The sequence below is a fragment of the Falco rusticolus genome, chromosome 20, assembly GCF_015220075.1.
Source record: "Falco rusticolus isolate bFalRus1 chromosome 20, bFalRus1.pri, whole genome shotgun sequence".
Taxonomy (NCBI): domain Eukaryota; kingdom Metazoa; phylum Chordata; class Aves; order Falconiformes; family Falconidae; genus Falco; species Falco rusticolus.
This window is the reverse complement of record NC_051206.1, coordinates 137281-155701: the sequence shown is the minus strand read 5'-3', so window position 1 is coordinate 155701 and position 18421 is coordinate 137281. Positions and strand designations below refer to the sequence as shown.

The 18421-nt window shown below is 64.8% G+C and overlaps 3 protein-coding genes and 1 long non-coding RNA gene across 8 annotated transcripts; 2 read left to right on the top strand and 2 right to left on the bottom strand.

The window, feature by feature from the left end:
• Positions 1-732: 732 nt before the first annotated feature.
• On the top strand, positions 733-7731 carry AEBP1 (AE binding protein 1). Of its 5 annotated transcripts, none has more exons than XM_037371615.1 (21): positions 733-985; positions 1150-1542; positions 1801-1872; positions 2305-2376; positions 2515-2601; positions 2923-3021; positions 3207-3296; positions 3731-3808; positions 3883-3957; positions 4044-4153; positions 4234-4373; positions 4460-4544; positions 4638-4782; positions 4877-4965; positions 5083-5206; positions 5302-5498; positions 5583-5762; positions 5841-6183; positions 6293-6432; positions 6518-6617; positions 6704-7731. In XM_037371615.1, the coding sequence occupies exons 1-21, from the start codon at positions 733-735 to the stop codon at positions 7252-7254; spliced, it is 3423 nt and encodes a 1140-aa protein (XP_037227512.1). In that variant the 3' UTR covers positions 7255-7731. The 5 variants fall into 5 exon arrangements, with proteins under 5 accessions (XP_037227512.1, XP_037227510.1, XP_037227511.1 ...); XM_037371613.1 differs by having other exon boundaries at positions 2899-3021; XM_037371614.1 differs by having other exon boundaries at positions 733-991.
• Positions 7716-14434, bottom strand: POLD2 (DNA polymerase delta 2, accessory subunit). The gene is made up of 11 exons (XM_037371629.1): positions 14325-14434; positions 13247-13522; positions 10961-11082; positions 9959-10082; positions 9767-9881; positions 9332-9530; positions 9114-9194; positions 8575-8732; positions 8328-8455; positions 8135-8236; positions 7716-8027 (listed from the first exon to the last, which is right to left on the bottom strand). The coding sequence occupies exons 2-11, from the start codon at positions 13464-13466 to the stop codon at positions 7870-7872; spliced, it is 1407 nt and encodes a 468-aa protein (XP_037227526.1). The 5' UTR covers positions 13467-13522; positions 14325-14434; the 3' UTR covers positions 7716-7869.
• Positions 12266-13238, bottom strand: LOC119140372. The gene is made up of 2 exons (XR_005101602.1): positions 12685-13238; positions 12266-12577 (listed from the first exon to the last, which is right to left on the bottom strand). It is a non-coding gene; the product is annotated as an uncharacterized LOC119140372 (long non-coding RNA).
• Positions 14435-16424: 1990 nt separating the features above from the next.
• LOC119140365 (antimicrobial peptide NK-lysin-like) lies at positions 16425-18148 on the top strand. The gene is made up of 4 exons (XM_037371652.1): positions 16425-16556; positions 17298-17422; positions 17542-17667; positions 17761-18148. Exons 1-4 carry the CDS (start codon positions 16427-16429, stop codon positions 17926-17928), a joined length of 549 nt encoding a protein of 182 aa, XP_037227549.1. The 5' UTR covers positions 16425-16426; the 3' UTR covers positions 17929-18148.
• The last annotated feature ends 273 nt before the right edge of the window (positions 18149-18421 follow it).

Here is an 18421-nt window from a genome sequence, read left to right as displayed (position 1 = left end):
GGCAGTGTATCTGCGCAGTGCTGTACGTGTGCAACGCTGCAGTGCCAGGGCAGCGTGTGTGCATGTGTGCACATACAAGGCTGCAGTGCCAGCGCCTGTACCAGCATGGTGCCGGTGCCAGGGCGGTTCACCACATGTGGTGCCAGCATTGGTGCTCACACAGTGCTGATGCTGTGCACGGTGCCAGTGCTGTGCCAACGCCAGTGAGTGCTGGTGCTGGCACAGTGCTGGTCCCTGCACGGTGCCAGTGCCCTGTAATCCAGATCCCATGCAGCACCAGTGCAGCAGTGGGCCCAAGCCAGCGTGGGGCCCTAGGCAGTGCCAGTGCTGTGCAGTGCCACTGCAGTGTGGGCTCCCCATGCAGTGCTGGTGACAGTGCGGCGTCCCAGTGCAGTCCCAGTGCCAGTGCAATGCCACTCCTGTGCAGTGCCGGTGCCGGGGTCCAGCAGGTCCCATGCTGGAGCCGTGCAGTGCCAGTCCCACGCAGTGCTGCGCAGTGCCGGTGCCAGACCCATGCAGTGCCGGTGCCGGTGCCAGTGCCGTGCAGTGCCAGTGTTGGTGCCGAACGGGTCCCGTGCAGTGCCGTGCAGTGCCGGTGCCGGTGCCGAGCGGGTCCCGTGCGGAGCCGCCGCAGCTCGGTGCCGCCCCCGGCTGCTGCGCCCGCCCCCAGCCCGCCCGCCCCGGCTGTTCGGGGCCGGGGCCGGGGCCGGGGCCGGTGTGGCGGACGCGGCGATGGGGCTGGCGGGGCCGCCCCGCTCCTGCCTCCTGCTGGCGGCCGCGCTGCTGCCGCTGCTGCCGCCCGGGGCCGCCCCGGGCCCCGCCGCGCCGCCCGCGCTCACCGACGCCGAGATCGAGGCGTTCCTGAGGGGCTTCCTCGGGCCCGGCCAGCTCGGCGGGGACGGCGACGGCGACGGGGACGGGGACGCGGATGGCACCGACTCGGCCTTCGGCACCGACCTGAGCATCGGCACCGGCACCGGCACCGGCACCGGCACCGGCACCGGCATCGGCACCGGTGAGCGAGCAGCACCGGCACGGCGGGTCGGGGCTGCCCCGGCCCCGGGCACTGCCGGGGTCCCGCGGGGCCCCAACCAGCCCGGCCCGGCCGCCCCTCACCCCGCGGCGGGGCGGCGCCCCCCTCCCCCCCAGGCTCCCCGCGGCCGCTGCTGGAGCCCGAGAAACCCAAGAAGGGGAAGAAGGAAAAAAACCCCAAACCCACCAAGAAGCCCAAGGAGAGACCCCGGGGCTCCAAGAAGGAGAAGGACAAGGACTCGGGCAAGGACAAACCCCCCAAGAAGTCCAAGGAGAAGCCCCCGAAAGGCTCCGAAAAACCCCCAAAAGGCTCCAAAAAGCCCAAGGAGAAGCCACCCAAGGCCACCAAAAAGCCCTCCAGCAAGAAGCCACCGGAGCCACTGACCACCCCTGCTGAGCCCCCCCCCACCCCACAGCCCCCACGGGGCAAGGGCGATGTGGTTACGCGCCAGTTCCCGGAGCAGCCTTCGCCCTACGAGGAAGGGGAGGAGGAGGATGGAGGTGGCCGAGGTGAGTCTTGGGGACCCCCATTTTGTCACCAGCCGGGCTGGGGTGGGGGTTCTTGGCACACCACGGGGTCACCCCATGTCCCGCTTGCCTCCCTGGTGGCCCCCGGCGGCTGGCTGGGCTTTGTCCCGCTGGGGTCCCCCCCACACCCCCACCAGCCTTCCTCCCCGATGGGATTTTCTTTCCTGTGTGGAGCTGCCAGGGGCCAGGCTGGGGGGCAGGGGGGGCACCACCAGCCCCTCAGTCTGTCCCTGTTCCCAGGGGAGCTGGAGGAGCTGCCGAGTGAGCCCTGGGAGCCGGGCCGGGAGGACTGGCACCCCGAGCCCAAGCCTGGTGAGTCCCCAGGGCCACCTCTCGGTGTCTTGGGGCCACCTCCCTGCTCCCTGGTGCCACCTCCCTGCTCCCTGGTGCCACCTCCCTGCAACCCGATGTCACCTCCCTGCACCCCGATGTCACCTCCCTGCACCCCAGAGCCACCTCCCTGCATCCCAGAGCCACTTTCCTCTACCCCAGGGCCACCTCCCTCCACCCCAAGGCCACCTCCCTGAGTCCCAGTGTCACCTCCCTGCACCTTGGGGCCACCTCCCTGAGTCCCAGTGTCACCTCCCTGCACCTTGGGGCCACCTCCCTATTTCCAGGTGCCGACCCATCGCAACCCAGTGCCACCTCCCTGAACTGCAGGGCCACCTCCCTGCACCCCGGGGCCACCCCCTGCACCTCAGTGTGACCCCCTGTGCCCCTTCCCCACGTGCCCCCTCCCTGCAGAGGTCCCTGAGGAGCAGGAGCCACCGACCCTGGACTACAACGAGCAGCTGGAGCGGGAGGACTACGAGGACTGTACGGTGCTGGGGTGCGGGGGGGGGGGGGGTCCTCCAGGGTCCCCTGGCCTGCTGGGAGGGACGGAGGGTGCATCCGTCACCCCCCACCACCACCTTGCACCCCCAAAGCCAGTGCCACCCCCTGTTCTGTCCCCAGTCGAGTACATCCGCCGGCAGCAGAAACCCCGCAAGCCCCCCAGCAGGAAGAAAACAGAAAGAGTCTGGCCCCAGCCCGAGGAGCCACGTAAGTGGGGGGATGGGGGGACCAAGGGGGGCTGGCACCACTAGGGGTGGAGTTGGGGGGACAAGCCTCAGCCTTGGGGAGCATCATTTTGGGGCAGCCTGGAGCTGGGGTGGGCACAGGGACTGCGTAAGGGGTGCAGGGTACCCCACAGGGGTGGGGGGATCTCTTGGGGGCACGGGGACCCCGTGGGGATATAGAGGGGTCCTGCGGGGCCATGCAGAACCCCTAGGGACACAGGGATTCCACAGAAGCATGGGGAACCCCACAGGGTACACCCACTCCCCCCACCATCCCCAGCATGGCCCCTTTCACCCTTCCCAGTGAAGCCAGAGGAGCCACCCCCGCCGCCACCCCCACCGCCCGTCCTGGTGACCGAAGGGGACTACGGGGAGGGCTTTGAGCAACCTGACTATGACGACCGTGAGTGCTGAGCTGGGGGGGAGCCTGGGGCATCCCAGGACCCCCATCCCTGGGGAGCTCTGCCTGGCCCCATGGGTAGCGATCTCCCTCCCTGTGCCCTGCTGGCCTCCAACCAGTGGCATCCACCCCCGCCCCCCTGGCCCTAAAGGGGTGTCCCAGCCCCCCTCGCCATTTGCACCCTGCAGTGGCATACGGGCTACCCCCCCCGCCGAAGCCCAGGAAACACCCAGACAAAGAGGACGAGATGGAGACGGACAAGGAGAAACACAAACCCTGTGAGAGATGGGCAGGGGATGGGTGCTGGGGTGGGTGGCATGTCCTCATGCCGGGTGGCACATCCCAGCTGGGGGCAGCACATCCCTAGAGTCAGTGGCACATCCACAGGGTGGCTGGCATGTCTCTGAGTTGGGTGGCACATCCCTAGGGTCAGTGGCATGTCCCTGGGGTAGGTGACATGTCCCTCGGGTGGGTGGCATGTCCCTGGGATGGTTGTCACATCCACAGTGCGGTTGGCATGTCCCTGGGGTGGGTGGCACATCCCTGTGGTGGTTGGCACATCCTTGGGGGTGGGTGACATGTCCCTGGGGTGGGTGGCACATCCCTGTGGTGGTTGGCACATCCTTGGGGGTGGGTGACATGTCCTTGGGGTGGGTGGCACTTCCCTGGGGCATCTGGCACGTCCCCAGGATAGTTGGCACGTCCCCAACAGGGAAGCCGAAGAAAGGTGGCAGCAGCAAGGAGGAGGAGGAAGACCCTTGGGTGGAGGAGAAGGGCCGGGACCGCAAAGGTGGGTGCCAGCGACCTGTCCCCTCACCCCCGGCCCCCTGGGCTCTGTCTCCCCTCACCACGCCTCTTTTCCAGGAAAACCCAAAAAAACAGGGGGGAAGAAGTGGGAGCCGGATGAAGATGAATGGGCCCCTCCGGAGGAGAAGACAAGTGAGTGTCCCCGTTCCTGGGGGGGAAGCAGGCACCCCACTGCGGGGGATGCCCACTGCCTTCCCCCCCACCTCCACTGTCCCCAGGATGTCCCCCCATCGGGCTGGAGTCCCACCGCATCGAGGATGACCAGATCCTGGCCTCCTCCATGCTGCGCCATGGGCTGGGCGCACAACGCGGGCGCCTCAACATGCAGGTGAGGGTCACCCAACTTGTGCTCGCCCCCTGTGCCAGCGGACCCCCCCACCCACCTCCGCCTCGCTGCCCCCACCCCAGGCAGGCACCAACGAGGACGATTTCTTTGACGGGGCTTGGTGTGCCGAGGACGACAGCCGGGCGCACTGGATCGAGGTGGACACCCGCCGCACCACCAAGTTCACTGGCGTCATCACCCAGGGCCGCGACTCCCAGATCCAGTATGGGGCTGGGGCCGGACCCGGGGACAGGGGGTGGGGCAGTGGCTCAGGATCCCCCCTCCCAACCTGTCCCCTTCCTTCTGCAGCGAGGACTTTGTCACCAGCTTCTATGTGGGCTTCAGCAACGACAGCCAGAACTGGGTGATGTACACCAACGGCTACGAGGAGATGGTACGTACAGGACACCAACACGGGCTGGTTGAGGGGGGTGGGGATGGTAGGGACCCTCCTCCCACCCTGGCTACATCTCGCCCCCCTCGGCAGATGTTTTACGGCAACGTGGACAAGGACACACCAGTGCTGACCGAGTTCCCCGACCCGATGGTGGCCCGTTATATCCGCATCTACCCCCAGACGTGGAACGGCAGCCTCTGTCTGCGCCTTGAGGTCCTGGGCTGCCCCCTCTCCAGTAAGAGCCACCCCAAAGCAGTGGCTGGGGGGGTGGTTGCGGGGCGGTGGCATCTCTCTACACCTGCCACACCATGTCCCTGTCCCCTCCACAGCCATCAGCAGCTACTACACCCAACAGAATGAGGTGACCTCCACGGACAACCTGGACTTCCGCCACCACACCTACAAGGACATGAGGCAGGTGAGCACCCCTGTGGGGCAGGCACCTCTGTGGGGCAGGCACCTCCGTGGGGTGGACACCTCCATAGGGGGTGGGCTCAGCCCCCTGAGCACTGCCCCCCATCACCTGCCCCCCCAGCTAATGAAGGTGGTGAACGAGGAGTGTCCCACCATCACCCGCATCTACAACATCGGCAAGAGCTCACGGGGGCTGAAGATCTACGCCATGGAGATCTCCGACAACCCGGGTGAACACGAGACGGGTGAGGATGGGAGGTGTGTGGGGAGCAGGCGGCATGCCCCTGGTGCAGGCGGGGGTGGGGGCAGCACGCCGACCCTGCCCGCGCCCTGCCCACAGGTGAGCCCGAGTTCAGGTACACGGCGGGGCTGCACGGGAACGAGGTGCTGGGCCGGGAGCTGCTGCTCCTGCTGATGCAGTTCCTGTGCAAGGAGTACCATGACGGCAACCCCCGCGTGCGGAGCTTGGTGACCGAAACCCGCATCCACCTCGTGCCTTCCCTCAACCCCGACGGCTATGAGCTGGCCCACGAGGCGGTAAGGGGATGGTGGGACAGGGGATGGGACAGCGGCACGGGGGGATGCAGCCCCCCAGCTCACCGCTGCCCGGGCTGCCCACAGGGCTCCGAGCTGGGCAACTGGGCGCTGGGCCACTGGACGGAGGAGGGCTACGATCTCTTTGAGAACTTCCCCGACTTGGCTTCAGCACTGTGGGCGGCCGAGGAGAGGAAGCTGGTGCCCCACAAGTTCCCCAACCATCACATCCCCATCCCAGAGCACTACCTGGCCGAGGATGCCACGGTGAGCCACGGCACAGGGCACGGTGCTGAGGCGGTGCTGGGGAGGTGCTGTCTCACTCTGCTGTGCCCGCATTGGCAGGTGGCTGTGGAGACACGGGCTGTCATGGCATGGATGGACAAGAACCCCTTCGTGCTGGGAGCCAACCTGCAGGGCGGGGAGAAGCTGGTGTCCTACCCCTTCGACACGGCCCGGCCCCTCAGCGAGACACCAGCGGCCGCCCCTCGCTCTCCGGATGACTATGAGGACGACAACCCCGAGCTGCAGGAGACACCTGACCACGCCATCTTCCGCTGGCTCGCCATCTCCTACGCCTCGGCCCACCTCACCATGACCGAGACCTTCCGCGGGGGCTGCCATACACAGGACATGACCAATGCCATGGGCATTGTGCAGGGTGCCAAGTGGCACCCCCGGGCTGGCAGTAAGTGGGGGGAGCACGCCGTACAGCGTCGGCTTGCCTGCCCCATGCTCCTGCCACATGAAGGCGTGAGCAACCAGCTGGGTGGGCACTTAAGCTGTTTTTCCTGCAGGCATGAATGACTTCAGCTACCTACACACCAACTGCCTGGAGCTCTCCATCTACCTGGGCTGTGACAAGTTCCCCCACGAGAGTGAGCTGCAGCAGGAATGGGAGAACAACAAGGAGTCGCTGCTCACCTTTATGGAGCAGGTGTGTGCGGGGACGAGCGGGGCAGGGAAGCGGCAGCTGCCCTGCCTGCCCCACTCAGCTCCTCCCGTCACCTTTCCTCGTGTAGGTCCATCGGGGCATCAAGGGCTTGGTGACGGACCAGCAGGGAGAACCCATCGCCAATGCCACCATCGTCGTGGGGGGCATCAACCACAACATCAAGACAGGTAGGGTGCCAGGCAGCGTGCTGGGCAGGGTGCTGGCAGCACCGTGCTGCCTCCATCACCCCACTGCCCCCCCTTGCTGTCCGCAGCCAGCGGCGGGGACTACTGGCGCATCCTGAACCCGGGTGAGTATCGCGTTGTGGCTCGGGCCGAGGGCTACAACCCCAGTGTCAAGACCTGCAGCGTCTTCTACGACATCGGAGCTACCCAGTGCAACTTTGTCCTGTCCCGTTCCAACTGGAAACGCATCCGGGAGATCATGGCCATGAATGGCAACCGGCCCATCCGCCGCATCGTACCTGGCCGCCCCATGACGCCCCGTGAACGCATGCGCCTGCGTATGCGCCTCCGGCACCACATGAGGCTCCGGCAGCAGATGAGGCTGCGGCGCCTCAATGCCACCACAGCTGCCAGCGGTCCCACGGCTCCACCACCCACCACGACCCTGCCCTTCCCCCTCAGCAGCACTGCCTACACGCCCTGGAGCCAGGAGCCACCCACAGCTGGCACCTGGGAGATGGAAACCGAAACAGAGGTGGTCACCGAGCTGGTGACAGAGACAGAGGCCTGGGAGCTGGGCACAGGGACGGCGCAGCCCTTCACCACGGCCGAGACCTACACCGTGAACTTTGGTGACTAGGAGGTGCTCATCCTCTTGCTCCTGCCTGAAGCCAAGGCTGGATGCTCACAGCCCGTTTGGTTTCACCTGCCACAGGCTCTGGCATCTGCTTCTAAAGTCTTCCTCGAGCCCCGGGCAGCCTGCTCTGGGTGGGCTCCAGCTCCTCCACTCACGCTGCTTCCTAGGACTGCAGGGCACGCCACCCCGATGCTTGCCCCAAACGCTGGGCAGCCGCGGAGCGTCTCTCTTGCTGGGCTCCAGAGCCAGGCAGGAAAGGACACGCTGCCCTGTCCCTCGGGGCTGGGCAGTGCCAGCCCTTGCCTGGCAAGGGAGAGGGTGAGGCCAGCCCCAGCCCTCGCCCCGTCCCCACCTCCCAGCACAGCAGGGTCGGCAGGGGTGGTTCCGTTCTCCAGGGCAGGGCCCGCACGGAGGCAGGCACAGCCCCTTGTCCCCTCCACACAATTTTCTGTTACACAAATAAATCGAGTTATATTGGTACGAGCTTCTCTTCTCTCCTGTGCCCCCGGCAGCCACAGGCCAGCCCTCCCAGGACAGATGGGAATAACACAAAGGCGGTGGGCGCCAGGACCCTCTGAAGGGCCAGAGGTTTACCGAGTCCATGCCCTGCCTGCTCAGTCAGTGCCCAACCTCCATGTCCCCATCATCGTCCTCGGCCCCGAAGCCGGAGAAGCTGATGGGCTGGCAGCTGAGGTTGCACAGGTTGACGAGGCAGGCGGTCTGCGTGGTGCTGAAGGCAGGCACTGTCACCAGCAGGACCTGCTGCCCATCCTCCCCTGCAAAGACAGGCGGGTGTCAGGGAGATAAGCCCCGGGTCAGCACCCCGGTGTGGGGTCCCAGGCCCAAGCGAGGATGGGGGGGTGCTGCAGGCCGTGGGACTCACCTTTGAGCAGCTTGGACTGGAAGTGGGGAGCGTTGCCACAGAAGTAGACGTGAGGGCACTCAGTGAGGATGAAAGGGTCGGATTTGTAGAAGGGGTAGCAGCCTGGGAGGGATGGAAATTAGGAGGGGAACCTGCACCCCTTCGGAGGGCAAACATCTCCCCAGCCTCAGCAGCCACCCAGCCCTTGCCTTACCCAGGGTGTCTGGGGCTGTGGGGCTGATGTGTCCCGCCCGCAGCGTCCACTCCAGGATCTCTAGGTAGTCATCCATGCTGCTGTATTTGAAGATGTCGCTGACATTTTGTCCTGATGTCCCCAAAAACCTGTAATATTTTGGGGGAAGGAAGGGGAGATTCAGATGGCTGTCCTAACCGTGACTTGCCCCGTGGTCCCACGCCACCAGCAGCTGTCACAGAGCTGGTGGCGCACCAGGCTTTTCTACCTGACACCGTCCACATCAGCCTGGTAGGGGTTGGTGACCAGCCGGAGCGTGGAGTAGGCGCTGGCAAGGGGCAGCATGCAGTGATGCAGTGGCTGCTGGGGCAGCGTATAGTTGGTGGGGTCAAACTCGCCGGGCATCACATCCACAGGCACAGAGGTCTGCAGGCAGAGCGGGGATTAACGGGGATGACCAAACGACCCTCCTTCGAAGGGGCTCAAAGCAAAGCCCTGGCTGGAACCTGCTGCCAGCTCTGCCTGGTTTGGCTCCTGCCACTTCCCCATAGGAAGCCCCACTTGGCTTCACCACAGAGACCAGATGCTGGGAGAGGGATGTGAAGCTGAGCTGTGTGCTGCCTCCCCTTCCCACCGCGCGCCCGCATGGCACCATGTGTGGTGCTCGAAGGGAAGCTGGGGCTGGGGTATTTACTACCCCACACCCTGGGTTGCTGGCAGTGTTGCTTCTGTGGCTTGGGAGCCAGGCTCCCTCTCCCAGAGGGTACTCAATGCCCCAGCCAACCCTTTCCTGCTCCAAGCACTCACGCAAAGCTGCAGCAGGATCTCATCCAGCATCTTCACAGCCTCCACACTTGCCGCCTGGGTCTTCTTGGTCAAGTACTTCGCCTGGGTCAGCAGGGAGACAGTGAGGGAACAACCCTGTGCTCCCCTCAGTCCCTCTCTCTCCACCTCAGCGGGACCCCTGGTGCCAGCCTAGGCCCCAGAGAGCATTGCTGAGGTTGAAGACCCCTTCCCCGCCGTACCTTGTTGATGGTGTCCCGGCTCTGCGTGTTTTGGCTCAGCAGGTTCCCTGCCAGGATGACGCGGGAGATCTGTGCGGCACAGCTCTGCTCACCCTCGGCGCCCAGCTGCCCCGTCACCACGTCCACCAGCAGCTGCGTGCTCAGCAGGGACTCGCCACTCCCGCTGCCCAGCCCCAGCCCCGACACCAGCAGGACAAACCTAGACGGAGAGGCTCGGGCAGCATGCCGTGCTCCCTGCCCACGTGGCAACATCAGGGCTGTCCACACCAAGGGGCTTCAGAGAGCCAGGGGTGGGGGGAATGAGCCCCTATTCACGCCCTCTCCTGGCACCAGGCACCTACTTCGATGGGCACGTGGGGCACACAGTTCCCAGGGCGCGGGGATACGGCGGGGGACACGGTGCCAGCCCCGCTCCTGTCACGGCAGGAGACTCACCGGTCTGAGCTGGGGCCTTTCCAGCGCAGTGGCTGGGGCAGGTCGGCGAAGCAGTGATCCTCCACTAGGAACTTGCCGTCGTCCTGCTCGGAGCCATACACAGCAAAGATGGTCCCTATGGCAGAGAGTGGGTGGTCAGTCCCTGGGCCTGCCCCGTGACGGGGCTCCCACCAAGGAGCCATCATCCCCTACCTGTCACCAGCCTCTGCACCTCGACGGCTCCTTCCAGCTTGATCCGCTGCAGCTCATCCTCGAGGATGAGCTCGTCAGTGGGATGGATGTACTTGGGCAGGGCTGGTGGAGGTACCAGGTTGTGCTGCAGGTGGGACAGGGCATGCTGTGATGGCCTCAGCGAGGACAAGCTGCTCTAAAGGGCCCTTCCCAACCCCAGCCAAACCCTGCTCGTGGAAACCAGAGGGTGGGCGAGTGACTCACAGGAGCTGCTGGCGCGGCCCCCCACTGCTGGCCAGGCCAACGCCCCCACTCCCGCTTTGAAGGCGGCGCTTTGGAGGCTCCAGCAGCTCTCGGCACTGCTCGCCAGCTGCACGCCACCCAGATGAGCTGGTTTTGTTTAACACTTCCCCACAGCGCCCTGGCGAAGCAAACATGCGTGCTGCTTCCCGGCCAAGGAGGAAGCGGCTCAGCCAGGCGGCGGGAGACAGCGCTTTGGCTCGCCTCGGGAAACATGTTTGCAATCACCGCCCAAGCAAGCGCTCCGCTTTCTTTGAACCCTGCCTGGCGGTGCTAACCCCATGCCGCGATAGGCAGGCTCCAAACTTCCCAACACGCTCCCCATGAGCCGGCTGGGAGCAGATGGGCCTCTGGCACCGCACAGGGATGGCAGAGCTTCCCTAGATGCCCCCCTCACCCTCCTCCCCTGCAGTAGGGAAAGGGGGTTTACTCTGCTAACCCCACTGGATCCAAACCCTCCAAGGGCAGGAAAAGCAACACCAAGCAGGCATACACAAGATGCAGGCTGACACAAAGAGTGGTGGCGTCTCAGGACGAGGTAGGCACAGAGATTATACACCAGCTCCCCAGGTCGAAGCCCTGGCAGTTCCCACTTGCTCAGCCACAGCGAGCACAAGGGAAGCAATGGGAAGCTGGCCAAGGCCCTGATAAGTGTTGGCACATCCCCCAGAGCTGTGCGGAGGAGGAGGGGCACCCCATGGGAGGGCATGCTCCCACCATTACCTCCTCGCTGATCTCCTGCAGGATGGAGGGCTGCAGCTGCATCGCCTTGAAGAGCGTCCCCACCACACAGCACTTCTCGCCTGCCTGCAGCTCGCAGAGCTTCCTCAGCACTATGCCATTCCCTGCAGAGAGAAACGGGGCTCAGCTTGGGGACAGCTGCAAGGGCAGGCAAGGCTCACGGCTGGCTGGGACCAGCTGAAATGGCCTGAACATTGAGGCCAGCAAGAGGCAGAGGGGGAATGTTGCAAAGCCTCTTGCTTTTCCTCGAGGCAGAGCCAAATCCACATGTGTAGGCCAGATGGGGCCAACAGAGCAGAACCAGAGCGCCAGCACTGCCTGCAGGCATTTCCTCTGCATCAAGATGGGGGAATGCTGGGTCATGCTGGGGTCCAGGAGACTCACAGCTACCAGCCAGGCCAGCATCCTGCTGGGCCACAGGTCCAGCTCTGCCTGGGAAGGGAGGGTGCACAGGTCTGGGATTGTCCTGCCTGGGCACAGAGCCGCTACTCTTGCCCTTGGGCTTGAGGGGCTGGTGTTCCTGCTCCTCAGCCCGGAGACAACCCAAACATCCCACTCAGAGCTGACAGGCAGGAGAGATCATTCACCGTTCCCAAGATCCTGCGCCTGGGACCCCCATTGCAACCAGGCATGTGAGAAGATCCCAGCACAAAGACAAGCTGCTGCAGGGTTTCCTTTGTTGGAAAGGCACAAACAGATCCCTGGGCTGTAGCCAGGGATCCACAGGAACATACAGGCTGGGGGAAACAGTACGTGCCTCAGGAGGTGCAAAGAGCATTGCAGCCCCAGCGCTTTATCACCCTTGTGGCTGGGGAGCATTTGCAGACAGCAAAAAATGCATCTCCCTCACCTCAGGCTAAGCCCAAGACTACTCATCTCACCCACAAGGGCCTAGCAACACTTCAGCCCCATCCTTTACATGTCTGTAGGGCCTTTATTTCTCCCTTTAAATCAGCCCGTGAAGAAGCCCATCCATCCTGAGCCTCAGGCCTTGGAGGGAGGAGGACTGGCTGCTGGGCTGCACTGGCGCTGCAAGAACTGCCGGGCTCCTCTCCCAGAACAACACTGCCAAAGCCCATTGCTGCGCCACCTCCTCCATCAGCTCATCCCTTCGGGCTGCAGGCAGTGAGGTGATATTTTCCCCCTCAAAATCTCCCTTTGCTAATCACATGCTGCTGAATGTGACTCCTGTCTGGTGGAAGGCACCCTGCTGTGATCACAGGCACTCTGGCCTCAGTGGAGCTGGAAACACGGGTTTATCAATCCCAGGAATGCAAACACTCAGAGTCAGAAAAAACAATCCAGTTTTAGTTTCTTATTCTTGGCTCTAACCCCCCAAGTGTGTGTGTTTAGGGGGTGGAGGGCTGCGCTCTCCAGATTTTGCCTGCAGGCACTTCTCCCTGTGAGACAAACCCCAGAAATCTCATCCCATCACATGACTCTGGGAAATGGGGCTTTACAAAACCTCTGGTTCCCGTCACCATCAGCAAAATCCAGGGTTACAGTGCAGGGAGGCCAGCCAAGGAACGACATCCACTGCGGAACCAGCACAGCCTGGCGCAGGCTTTCCTTCCTCTCAGCTCTGAGCAGCCCACAGGGCTGGGGAGAGAAAGAAAAACAAGCGGCTGGCCCGAAAACCTCCATAGAAGGGCAAAGCCGAAAGCTTGGCTGGCCTGAGAGAATGAAATTCAATAACAGACTTTTACCACGCTCGGGGAGCCATGCGCTGCGCCGAGGCCTGCCAGAAAGCTCAGCCATGGTGCTCTGGCAGCAGCAAGGCAGTTGCTTCATCCAGTGCTGCCGTTACACTTTCAGATGGAAACTCTAGCATGAGGATCCCAGCCGCTAACCACCAACGCAGCCCCGCCAGGCAAGGAAACAGCCCCCCCGGAGCAACTGACGCTTCTACCAACCTCTGCACCCCACTTCCTGGCCAGGGTGCTCGCCAGCCCCCCACCTCCAGAAACCTCACGCATAACGCTTGCTCATGATAGCAGTGTGGAAGCTTTGTCCTGGCCTGGTGAGCAAAAAAAGTGTTTTCCTTGCACAGCTGATGTCTAAAGGTGCTTTTAGAAATGTTGAGACACTGTCTAGCAGACAAACCATCCCCAAAAAAACAGCCATGGGTTGGTTATTAGACACCTAATGTGTGCATGAGCTTAGGAACTGCTGAAAAATCACCAAGGAGCTTCCAGCAGGTGCCACATCGGCCACACAGCTTTGTCCTCTTTTCCCAAGGTCGGGGGGCTACTCCCCAAACCAACTCACCCCATTTCTGTCGTGCCCGCTCCTCCAGGATGGGCCGCATCTTGATGAGGCGCACGGCATAGATGTGAGCATACTGGTGGCTGAAGCTGCGCTCGCCCAGACGGAAGGGCTGGGAGCAGTCGGTGTACGCTGAGACTGGCACCCTGGCAAAGGTGGAGGCCTCGGTGGAGGGGGGGGCCAGTAATCCCTGTGCTGTGGGGGCCGCCTGTTCCGAAAACATGGTGGGTGCCAGGTTGGGGCAGCAGGGATGGGCACGGGAGGGCTTTAATGGTGGGTCTGGAAAGCAAACGGGCAAATTAAGGATCCCAGAAAACTGAGGTCAGCATGTGACAAGGCCCCAGGCTCGGCATCCCCTGGCCATCACTGACACCCCGGGACACCACAAATCCCTCCCTAGAAGCAGCCCCCACACCCCCAAACTGATCACCCCCCTCCTCAAGACACAGACGAGGTCTAGGCCCACACCCCCCAGACACTGCACCCCCTCCTTTCTTCCCCCCCCCCCCAATACCAGGGCACCCCCAAACTCATCCCAGTGTCACAAAGTCCTAGGAATCCCCTCAAATCACCCCCCATCAACAGGACACCTAAAGCCCCCCCAGAACACACCCTGGCCACCGGACCACCCCAGGATGTCTCCCCCAACCACCCCCTGGCACCAAGAGGCTTGCGCAGCCCCCGAACACCCTGGCAGCAGGGCCCATCCCAGGACGCCCCCTAAACACACCCCCGGCACAAAGACCCCTCCTGGACACAGCGACCCGGCCCCAAAACACCTCCTGTCACCAGCACCCCCTCGAGGACAGCACACCCCCCAAGAACACGCCGGCTCCAGACCCCCCACACCCCCCTGCAGCCAACAGGGCCCTATAGGGTCCCCCCATGACTCCCGGGGAGGCCGAAGGGGCCGCCCCGCGCCAGGGCCCCTCAGACCCCCCCGCCAGGGACACCCAGGAGGCGACAGCCCCCCCCGGCCCCCCCCCGCCTGGAGAGTCCCCCCGCGCCCCCCGAGCTGGGCAGACCCAGCGCCCCCGGTGTCAGCGCCCCCCCGGACCCCCCCCGGCCGCAGGTCACGTACGGGGTCAGGGGTCACAGGTCGGGGGACGCCGCCAGGCCGGCACCGCGGGCCCGCCATGGGGGGGGGGAAAGGCGCGAACGCCGCCACTGCCGGAAGTCGCGTGGCCGCAGGTCGGAAGTGACGTCACGGAGGCGGGTCGCCTGGGAAACTGCTGGCGGCGGCGCCGACTCGAGGCCGTTCCTGTGGAAATTGGGGAGGGGGGCGGGGAACGGTGGCCCACCGGGACCCTACAGAGCCCGGGGAGGAGGGGGGGCACCAGGGGTTGGGGTCCCTCTGGGGCACACAGGACCTCAGGGGTGGGCCCAGGGTCTTGGGGAGGGGGCCGGGCACGTGGGGACCTCAGGGACAGGGGTCTGCTGGGGACACGCAAGGATCCTGGGGAACCCAGGGACAGGGTGTGTGCAGGGATGACCTGTGGGGATCTTGGGGCTGGGGTCCACATGGCGCATGTGGGGATCACGGGGCTGTGGTTGTACGGGACCAGGCAGATGGGGACGGTGGGGACAGGGTCTCTGGGGGAGCTGGGGCTGGGGGCTGTGTCACCCTGTCCTTGAATCCCCATGGGCGGCAGAGCTGGACCTCCTGGTCACCCACTGCCCCCAAGGGGCCGGTTGCCCCCCTCATGCAGGGACATGCGAGCGCACAGGGTGGGCAGAGGCCAGCACAGGGGACCGTGATGGTGACAGTGACAGCCAGGGGAGATGCCTCACCTCCTCTGCAGGGAACCCTCCGCACGCCTGGGTGGCCTCGGCTGTCACAGTCCCCTCACTTGGCACTGTCACCCACTTGGCACTGTCACTGCCTACACGCTTGGCACAGTCCCTGCCCCGTGCCTGGGATCAACATCACTGTCCCTGATGTGGCATCACCAACTGTCCCACACTTGGCTCCATCATGTTCCCCCTCGCTGGCACCGTCACTGCCCCAACTTGGCATCACGGCCCCGGGGAGACACTAAAATCGGGAGTGAACCCCCTAACACCAGCGTAGCCCTCAGCATCAGCGTTCTCGTTATTCGCAGTGCTGGGGGCGCAGGGGGTGGCTCCCCCCGCCCCCCGCCGCACTCACTGAGCACCCCGCAGGCGCACGTGGCACACGGCCGAGCCCTGCACACCCGCAATGTGTTGCAACGTCATCGTCACTTGAGCGCGGGATCGGTGACACATTTCTCGCCTCACACAAACCAGCGGCGCCCCCAGACAGCACCGCTGGAGGGTTGTACCACCCCGTGTGCCCCCCGGCCGGTTTGCCTGCTCTGCGGGGCTCCTGGGGTCGGAGGGCGCCATCCCCCTCCCCCGTTACCTTGGTCCCGCTTTCAGGCAGCTCCGGGTGGGCTGCGCCCCCAGCAGCCTGTCTCCTCCCGCGGCCGGTGCTGGGGGCTCCTCGCTGCACAACCCGGCTGACGAGGTGCTCCCCCGGCCCCGCTCCGTGTTCCCTGCTCTTCCCAAGGCTGCCCCGTGCTCCGAGTCCCGTCCTGAGCTAAACACTAAATCAGTGTCTGGTGACCGGGGAGTTTAGACAACGGGGGGGCACCGGGACTGACCACCAGGACCCTGCAGACCCCAGGAGGGGACAAGGGACACCAGGACCGACTCCTGAGATCTCAGGGAGCCCAGGAGGGGGACAGGGAACGACCGCCAGGGACACAGCAGGACCGACCCCTGGGACACCACGTTGCTTGTGGGAAGAGAGGGACACCGGGAGCGACCCCCAGGGGGGCACTGGAACCAACCCCCGGGGGGCACCGGCACAGAGCCCCGGGGGGGGGCACCAGGACCGACCCCCAGGAGCCCGGGGGGTCTGGCCCCACACCCACCTCCCGCCCCACGCCCTGAGGGGCTCGTGGACCCCATGCACAGCCCCCGGCAGGCTGAGGGCTGGGAGCCACCGGCAGCACCCCGCTCCCACAGCTCAGGGCCGGGGGGTGTGGGGCCCCCGGGGCTCGGCCACCTCCCTGTCACCCCTTCCTGCCGCGGGGCGGAGGTGCGAGGGAGGAAGGGGTCTGGCGAGCCGGCGACGCTCCATTTTAAGGGGTTTTTGGGTTTCTGCAGCGCTGAGTGGTGCAGCCGTCCCCACAGCCCGCTCGCCGGGCTATAAAAGCCATGGGCGTGGGACACGCCAGCTCACTGTCACCTGCTGTCACCCCCCAGCACTGGCTGGCACCCTCCATCACCCTCTTGAGTGGGCTCGCCATGGCTGCCGCCTTGCTCTTGGTGCTGGTGGCAGTGGGAGGTAACAGGGGTCCCTCCTGCCTGGCATCTGTGGGGAGGGGGCAGCAGGGGGACAGCACCCCGGGGTGGTGGGGGACACATGGGGAGGGACATGGGGACAGTGGGGATGGCGGCCTGGGTGTCAGTGTTCTTGGGGACACGGGGATGAGGTCTGTGTGGGGACCTGGGGATGGCAGGGTACATGTGGGGATGGGGACCTGGGGGGGACAGGGATGGGGTCTTTGTGATAATATGAATGGGGGGGAGAGTGTCTGCATGGGGACCTGGGGATGAGGGGGACAGGGTCCTCATGGGGACAGGCACATGGGGATGGCAGGGACAGAGTATGTGTGGGGACCTGGGGACAGTGGGGATGGCGTCTATGTGCGGACCTGAGGGTGGTGGGGGCAGGTTCCACATGGGGACCTGGGGAAGGCAGGGATTTCATCTGTGTGGGGACAGGAACGTGGGGGTGGCAGGGACAAAGTCTCTGTGACAACAGAAATGGCAGGGTCAGGGTCTGCATGGGGGCTTGGGGATGAGGGGGACAGGATCCTCATGGGGACAGGCATGTGGGGGTGGCACGGCCAGGGTATGTGTGGGGACCTGGGAACAGTGGGCACAGGAGGACAGGGCACAGGCAGGAGGGATGGCAGGGACAGCGGTCATAGCACAGGGATGGGGTCCCCCGTGAGGCACACAGGGACCTCGGTGATGGGCTCATGCTCCCACCACCGCACTCACCATCGCCGTCCCCACTCAGTGGTGCAGGCTGCGGCCCCTGAGCCCTGCCAGGGTGGTCCCGCGTCCTGGTGCCAGGACATGGCCACTGCCATCCAGTGCCGCAAGGAGCAGTACTGCCGCGACCACTGGGACAGCCGGGCCCTGGTGAGCACCAGCCCCACTGCCCCATGGCTGCGACACCAGCCATGGGGCAGCCCCTGTGAGTGCTTGGGCCGTGCTGGGGCCTGGTGCAAATCTGCGGGTCTGTGTTGTCCCCCCCGCAGTGGGACATGGCTGAAGGGGATGCAGCTGAAGGGGATGCGGTGGCACCGGGCAGGGGGAAGAAGTGCAGCCTGTGCACCAAAATCATGGAGAAGTTCAAGTCGATAGCGGGTGAAGACCCTGATGAGGTAAGAGGCTGGCTGGGGGGCTCAGGACAGGGGCTCGGGGGGCTGTCACCCCACATGCGGCCCCACTGATGACGTTGGGGCTGGTCCTGGCAGGCAGCGGTGCAGGCAGCACTGAACAAGGGCTGCCGGGCCCTGGGGAAGCGCCTGGGACGCGTCTGCAAGCAGCTGGTGAAGAAGTACAGGGAGCAGATCAGCGAGGCTCTGCAGAGCGAGGAACAGCCCCAGGACACCTGCACCGCCATCAACTTCTGCAAGGCCTGAGCGGCCAGCACCCACCCCGTGTACTGCGCCCCACGTCCTGCACCCTGTGTCCCGCACCGCGATCCCATGTCCTGCATCCTGCACCCTGGCATCAGGCACCCTGCATCCCACACCTCACCTCCTGCATCCTGAACCCTGGCATCAGGCACCCTGCATCCCACACCTCACCTCCTGCATCCTGCACCCTGGCATCAGGCACCCTGCATCCCACACCTCACCTCCTGCATCCTGCACCCCACATTCCTGCGTCCCGCCTGCACACACCCCCCACGTCCTGCAGCCCACACCCCACGCCAGCCTTGGTGCTGGAAGGGCACTGGGGGTCCTGCGGCTCCAGGAGGGACCCTGCCTGCACAGCTGTAGGGTGGGGGGGAGACAGGGGAGCCCAAAATGCACCCTGGAGCGGGGGGAAGGTTGGAGGAGCAGCTTTGGTTGTCACTGGATGTGGGGTGACGGGGCGATGGTGGCCCCCGACTCACCCCTATCTCCTTGT

Coding starts and splice junctions, on each gene's coding strand:
- LOC119140365 (XM_037371652.1), top strand. CDS start 16,427: ATGGGCGTGGGACACGCCAGCTCACTGTCACCTGCTGTCACCCCCCAG. Junction 17,423..17,541: donor ACTGGGACAGCCGGGCCCTG/GTGAGCACCAGC, acceptor TCCCCCCCGCAG/TGGGACATGGCTGAAGGGGA. Junction 17,668..17,760: donor CGGGTGAAGACCCTGATGAG/GTAAGAGGCTGG, acceptor TGGTCCTGGCAG/GCAGCGGTGCAGGCAGCACT.
- AEBP1 (XM_037371612.1), top strand. CDS start 733: ATGGGGCTGGCGGGGCCGCCCCGCTCCTGCCTCCTGCTGGCGGCCGCG. Junction 1,543..1,800: donor GGAGGATGGAGGTGGCCGAG/GTGAGTCTTGGG, acceptor CCCTGTTCCCAG/GGGAGCTGGAGGAGCTGCCG. Junction 2,602..2,898: donor GCCCCAGCCCGAGGAGCCAC/GTAAGTGGGGGG, acceptor CACCATCCCCAG/CATGGCCCCTTTCACCCTTC.
- POLD2 (XM_037371629.1), bottom strand. CDS start 13,466: ATGTTTTCGGAACAGGCGGCCCCCACAGCACAGGGATTACTGGCCCCC. Junction 10,083..10,960: donor TGCAGGAGATCAGCGAGGAG/GTAATGGTGGGA, acceptor TCCCACCTGCAG/CACAACCTGGTACCTCCACC. Junction 8,456..8,574: donor GCTGATGTGGACGGTGTCAG/GTAGAAAAGCCT, acceptor AAAATATTACAG/GTTTTTGGGGACATCAGGAC.